The following is a 6,788-nucleotide window of genomic DNA, read 5'->3' on the forward strand; positions in this document are numbered from 1 at the left end:
CCAACCCCCTGCCATGGGCAGGGACACCTCCCACCAGCCCAGGTTACTCCAAGCTCCGTCCAACCCGGCCTTGAACACCTCCAGGGATGGGGCAGCGCTGAGCAGAACAGGACAATGACTGTTGTCTCTCTGATGGTGAAGTTCCTGGTGATTCAGCCCAGCGCCCCGTTGGCTTTCTCTGCCACAGCAGCGCTCTGCTCACTCGTATTTTGTTGTCCCCCATCACCCCCAGGGCCCTTTCCACGGAGCTGGTCCCTAGCTGGGTGGATCCCAGCCTGTGCCGCACTACTGGGTTACGTTTTGCAGATGCAAGACCTTACACTTGTCCTCATTGAACTGCATGAGGTTCTTGTTAGCCCGCTCGTCCAGCCTGTCCAGGTCTTCCTGCAGGGTGGCTCTCCCTTACCCAATGTTCGCTATCCAGCTCAGTTTGAGTCATCGGCAAACTTCATCAGGGTACACTTGATCCCATCATCCGGATCACTTATCACTGTTAAAGAGAGTTGGAAAATGGCCATGGGGTCGGACTGGGGCCACGGAGAGGGGAGAAGTGCGGCCACAGGGTCAGGCTGGGCCGGCATCCCAGAGGGATGGACAAGGTGTAGGGTGAGGACCCCAGGAGTGGGGCCAAGCAGCTGGGGCTGTACTGGGGTTCAGTCTGGGCTGGGGCTCCACGTCCAGGGTTCAGGATGGATCACACTATGACCCAGGGATCTGGCTCAGGAAGGGGGGGCCGGGCAGAGAGGGGCATCCCTCACCATGTCCCTGGTTCTTCATCCCTACTCCAAGGTGTCTGTGTAGCCGGGTATGGACAGTCTGGTGGGAACGAGATCCTGCAGCTGCTCCCACCACCGTCGCTGCAGGTGAAGGAGACCCAGGTGGGTGTTGCAGCCGAGGTGGCACCAGGTCACTCTGTCCTCCTTCGCCTGGTGTCTTCAGAGACCGGGCTGTGCTCCGACGGGCTTCACAAGCTGTTACCTGGTCTCTGTTGCTCTGACAAGGGCTTGGCCGGGTCTCGAGCAGCTTTGGTTGAAAGGTAAAGCACATAAGTCACTTGACTGCTGTCCAGTTGAGGTAGCACAGGTTGGCACACCAGTCATGTAATCCCGCAGCGTTGCGGGCAGCTTGTGCCGTGAAAACTTCATCTCCAGATGTGTGAATGAAAGCGTTTCGTAGGGAAATAGGACAGATGATGACACCAAGGCAAATGAAGAAGGGTCTTGCTGAGATGCCTGAGCCTGGGGCGCCGGGTGACCTCTACGCTAAAGTAGAAGGTGGCGTTTGGTCACGGGGTAAGCAGAAAGCTCCTGGGCCAGACTTGCATGGATGGCAATGAACCCAGGCAGAGCTCTTGGCAGGAGCTTTCTCCAGATTTCTTTTCCTCTAGCTGTTTTGAGATCCTTCAGCCCTGTAGCTCCTCTGAAATAGGCATTACTGGACAGGCAAGAGCTTTACTGGGAGTGTGTCTCTTGTCTCTGTCTTTTTTTCATGGTAACTGACCACACCGAGTTCTGCACCATTACATGTGACTTTTCCTCTGATTTCCAGGGCCTGTGTCCAGAGAGAGATTTCAAGGTGGAATGTGGTGGATTTTCAAACCGCCCGGTGTACAGCCTGAAATACGTGCCGGACACCAGGTATGACCGCAGAGTCCTTCCAGGGCATCCTGGAGATGGAAGGGGAACTTCTCAACTGAGAGAGTGCTCCTTTTCCTTGCCTGCTTCCCAACCCAGCTGGTCAATCCTGCCAGCTCTGAAAGCAACGTGAGTCTGAGAGGGGATTTGCTGGCCAGTGACACGTGGTGGTCCTCCCAGAACCCTGTCGTGGTGTTTGGAGAGGAGCCGTCTTTAGGGGTGCTCAGCAAAACGGCATGCACCCTGCTGCTGCGGTAGTGAAAGCTGCAGCGTGTGTCTTGGGGGGCAGCCGACGGGGAAACCGAAGCTGCTGCTGGATAACTTGAATCCTCGGCTTTTTCCAGAAGTGAGCCGTAGGGGCCGCTGACGTTGATGCTGGCTCACCAGGGATCCCTCCCTACCCCGCTTCCGAGCAACGGGGGCCCAGTATGACTTCTTTGCTCTGCCTCTGCCGTCCCTTCCTTCTGCCTTTGGCACTGCTTGGAGGCGTTAAAAAAAAGGACTCTTACGGGGTCCTGCCACCGCTCTGTAAGTCCCTGCGTATGCAGGTTCAGAAGGCTTTTTCCCTGCTGTGGGTTGTAGACCAAGCAAACGCGCTTGCCTCTGGCTGATTCATTCCGCTCCTTCAGCTCTCTCCTCCTACGCAAGCCCCCGTTGCTACTTTGGGGCTCTTTGCACCGTTCTTAGTCTAGCGCTTTTGGAAAATGTGCTAATTAAATGCTGTTGCCTGGGACTGTGTTTGCCTGGGCTGTGAAGAGCACCCTGGCATGAGGAGTTCCGGCGTTACCGTCCTTATGGCCACTTCTCTGCTCCAAGCAGAGGCAGAAGCTCCTGAGCACAGGAGGAGTGGCAGACCAGTTTGTCCCAGGCTGGAGGGGAAATAAAAAAAGGCCGTTCTCTGCTCCTGAAGAGTTATGTGGGGTTCTCTTTTGTTGGTTTTTTTTTTTTCCCCCTCAGCTTACTGTGACGAGTGGACCACCAGACAGCTCCCTCCAGGTCTGGCAGGTGTCAGCAGAGGACTCTGGTAAGGAAACGCATTTCTAAGCTTGAGTAATTTCTCAGTGTAGTCCTTGCGTCAAGCACCTCTAGCTTCCCCTTCTTTCTGGGCATAAAATGAGGAGAGGAGCACCAGTCCCGTTCAGTGAAGTGCTGAGTGACTGCTCTTGTGTGGCAGGGGCTGGAGAAGGGCACGAGACAAGTGTCTACGCCAATTCTGGTGGCTTGGAAAGAAATGGACTTGATGGCACAAACCTCGTAAGGGAATTAGTAGGTTTAGGCCTGTCACGGTGGCTTTCCACTTATTTGCGAGCTCTTGGTCATACATACAAAAGCTCTAATCATAGTTGGCACAATGTTCCCTTCGTGACTCCGAGGGTTAGAAATAAAAAGCTGCGTACATCACCTTTCAGGATATCGAATCGTGGAATCATAGAGTAGATACACCATCAGCCGCCTCGGTTCTCCGAGCCTATTGCATCCAGCTCTGGAACCCCCAGTATAGGAGGGACATGGACCTGGTGGAGCGGGGCCAGAGGAGATGTTGGGAGGGCTGGAGCCCCTCTGCTGGGAGGACAGGCTGGGAGAGTTGGGGGGGTTCAGCCTGGAGAAGAGAAGGCGAAAAAGGGGAGAACACAGAGCCCGCATTCAAGTGATGGCGCTTCATTAAAAATAGCCCAGGGGAAATTTGGATTAGATATTGGGAAGGAATTCTTTGCTGTGTGGGTGGTGATCCCCTGGGGCAGGTTGCCCTGAGAAGCTGTGGCTGCCCCATCCCTGGAGGGGTTCAAGGCCAGGTTGGACGGGGCTTGGAGCAACCTGGGCTGGGGGGAGGTGTCCCTTCCCAGGGCAGGGGGGTTGGAACTGGATGATCTTCAAGGTCCCTTCCCACCCAAACCCTTCCGTGATTCTATGTCTGCCTGCATCTAGAAAGGATTTCCGTTGCTTTGTCTGTTCTTGTGAAATACTTTGAAACCACCAGAAAGGAAGTGCAAAATGCTATTAGTTTATTTTCAATGAAGAAGAAAACATCTTGATTGACAACTCTCCGTGCATTTTGCTAGATTTTAGAGGGCTCGTTGTCAGTCCTTGCTGGATGTGTTGGAAAGAAAAATTTTATTCTGGAGAGGGGGTTAGTCATAATTGGATTTCTTGTTTGTTTAGTAGGTCACTTTTAGCTTTATGAGGCTGTGAAACAGCTTAATCTTGTGGATTACTTGACTCCTGATGTGTTTTACAACTGCTTACATCTCTTTCGAATAGATGTTATTAAATCCGTGGGTGCTATATCTACAGAAAATGCCACTGGGCAACCTTGGGCTAAAATTGCAACCATTTCGGCCAGAGCGCCGTGGGTCCTTCACGGCTCAAGACTCGACAGCGTCCAAATTACAGAGGTTGAATCGAGGAAAAATGTCTACATGGCAGGTATTCAAACGGAGTCTGATGACTGATTTTTGTAAAGTTGGGGTTTGGGTAAGGCCAAGGGTAACTGCTCAAGTGGCAGAGGTTTCACTGGGTGGGTAATTTCAGACGTGGGCCAAAGGGTGTAAAGATATTTGCAGAAAGTACATTGTCTTGAGGAAAGAGGTTACAATGCTCTGGTCCGTCATCTCCAGCTTCTCATTACTCCCACGACAGTGATTTCTCGGGCTTCTGCCCCAGATCTGTGCCCTGTGAGAGCACTGTAGGTGGTTTCGGTGCAAAGAATCGGGTTAGCAGAGGGCTCCCGTGTGTTGTGCCGAATGAGGGAGGAGCTGACCCCGGAGTCACGTCTCCTGGGGTCGTTGAAATCGGCATCGACTTCTGAGTGAGCTCTGTGTTACTCTCTGATCCGTCCGTGCGGACGGGAGGAGGATCGTGCCAGCCCCGTTAAACCAGCCCTGCCTTAACTGGAGGTGGTGAATCCATCCAGGTCTGGTTTGCTGGGTGTGCTGGAGATCTTCTGCCTTCACCTACCCAGTAAGATTCAATCCCCACACACCTCATCCCCTGGTGAGGAAAACGTGTGTGTGTGTCCAGTGACTGTAACACAGTGTGCTGAGCAAAAGGAAGGTCTATTTGTCACTGCTCTGCTGTGTCCCCGTGCCGTAGGGACTTGTGGGGCTCCCACTGCTGAGGGATAATGCTGGAGGCATCTGCTCTCAGAGCGCTGGTCCGTGTCGGGTCTCCCATGGGAGCTCCAACAGAGATAGTGTTAGTCGTGGGGCTGCCTGTCTCCTCTGCCTGGGTGTTAACATCTGCTTTTGGGGGGCACAGACTGTCCCTGCTCCCCGTGGACTCCGCGCAGAGATAATTCCCGAGCTCAGACTCTGCTGCTGGCTCTCTTGAAGAACTAACTGGCGTTGCTTGAAAGCCGCCTCCAGGGACGAGGCTGGAAAACGGCTTTCTCGGGCAAGATGGCGGCAGAAAAATCATGCAAACGGCTCCTCCTGTCATCTGAGATCTGCCTCTCTTTTCCAGCCTCCCGAAACAGCGAGGAGCTCAGCGGCCTGGCGTTCCTGGATTGCAACACGTTGCTCCTCTGCTGTGCCAAGGGGCAGCTGTGCCTGGCTGACGTTCGGCAGCCGCAGAGTCCCTTGGAGGCTGCGTCCGTCCCCTCGGCGCCGTGTGGCGAGCGGTGGTGCATGGGAGTCGGGCGCGGACCTCAAGGCTCTGACTCCATCTCCCGGCCCGTAGCTCGCCTCTCGAGCGGAGGGCACCTCACCCTGACAGACCTAAGAAAAACCTCCGAGTCCTTGGCCTCGGCGAAGTGCAGAGTGCCCTCTTCCAGCTCGGGTGCGGAATTCCTGTGCGTCTCCTGGGCTCCTGTTCTGGAAAGCTGCCTTGCTGTTTCAGGTATGTGCTTTGGGCAGAGATCTCCTTTTCCGGATGTTTTTTCAAACTGTATTTCTATCGAAGCCCACTTCGCCCCACCTTACTTTAAACCCCCCCGAGTTAGTGGGAGGTTGTCGAGAGCTCCTCCTGGAGCCGGCGGAGATGCGAGCTAACCGTCCTCTGCAGGCTGCATCTCTCCGATGACTGCAGAAGGGACCTGGATGGGTTCTGGGGGACCCCCGCTTCCCTCCTGGGAGAACAAAGACCCCAAGCCCTTGGCAAACACTGCCCTCGTAGTGCCAGTGACAGCCTGGCCGCGAGGATACTGCCCTGATAAGACCGGGTGGGCAGCGAGGCTGCCTCTTGGCCAGGACATTGCCAAATTCACACTGGTGAATCCGCAACCTTTTTGGATCTGGCCCGTGTTCTCCCCGGCAGCTGTTAGTTTGAGACAAGCTCCTCGGAGGCTTGGAAGCTCTGCTGTCACAGGGTGTTAGTCTGCGCCTTTGTCCTCCTTTTCTGTCTCAGCTCACCCCCGCTGGGAGGTGAGCGTGAGCCCAGTCGGACTAGAGCAAAGCAATTTAGTCCCGCGGTCTCTCCGATTCCTTTTTATTCAAGGTTTCGATGGCACCGTGCATGTGTATGACGCGCAGAGCTGGGACAGCTCTGGCGGGGAAGCAGAGCCCGTCTTTGTTCACAAAGGCCACGCGTTCGGCGGCTGGGACGGCAGCGGAGGCCCTCCCTTGGTCACAGCGCACACGTGGCATCCGCAGAAACCGAGAACTTTATTGTCGGCGGCAAGCGACGGTTCCCTGCACGTTTGGGACTGGGTTCAGTCTTGTGGGAACTGTGGGTAGATCATACTCGCAGTGAGATGTGCTGTGTTTCCTGTCTGTGTTCGAGTTTGCGTAGGCTGCGAGGTGTCTGTTTGCACGCGGGTACCGCTTTGAGACAGTTGTAGCGAACGGAGCCGATTGTAAAGAGCGTTATTTTAATATAGTAAAAAAAAAAATAAAAATTTTGATCGTGTTACTTGCTCTCCTGTGTACCGGCCTTCAGATGAGAGCTGTGGCTGTGGAGTAGTTCCGGTCGTGTCTGCTAGCTGAGAGCATCCTCCCATCGTTTTATCGTAGACCCATGTCCTGTCTGCACCGTACTTTTCAGAAGAAAACGGACCGAAAAACACCCATGAGTACAGTTTGAGGAAACGGGCTGTTCTCTGGCATATTTAACCCCAAAGCACCGGGTTGGGGAGGGGAAAGGCTGTACGCCCCGTGAGGTGTTGGCATTTCCTCACGTGCGTGTGTCGCAAGTAGCGGCCTCCCCTCAGGAAGTGGCCGT

General features: G+C 54.6%; 1 protein-coding gene across 1 annotated transcript in view; it reads left to right on the plus strand.

Annotated features, from left to right (window-relative positions):
- WDR73 (WD repeat domain 73) overlaps positions 1–6,304 on the plus strand; it is an 8,112-nt gene extending 1,808 nt beyond the window's left edge. The window contains exons 2-8 of the mRNA XM_009891022.1: positions 790–878; positions 1,549–1,637; positions 1,893–1,980; positions 2,592–2,658; positions 3,894–4,058; positions 5,094–5,468; positions 6,066–6,304. Of these exons, the coding sequence (XP_009889324.1) occupies positions 790–878; positions 1,549–1,637; positions 1,893–1,980; positions 2,592–2,658; positions 3,894–4,058; positions 5,094–5,468; positions 6,066–6,304 (1,112 nt within the window). The remainder of the gene's footprint in view (positions 1–789; positions 879–1,548; positions 1,638–1,892; positions 1,981–2,591; positions 2,659–3,893; positions 4,059–5,093; positions 5,469–6,065) is intronic.
- Positions 6,305–6,788: the final 484 nt, after the last annotated feature.

Source organism: Charadrius vociferus, unplaced genomic scaffold (assembly GCF_000708025.1).
Source record: "Charadrius vociferus isolate BGI_N301 unplaced genomic scaffold, ASM70802v2 scaffold407, whole genome shotgun sequence".
Taxonomy (NCBI): domain Eukaryota; kingdom Metazoa; phylum Chordata; class Aves; order Charadriiformes; family Charadriidae; genus Charadrius; species Charadrius vociferus.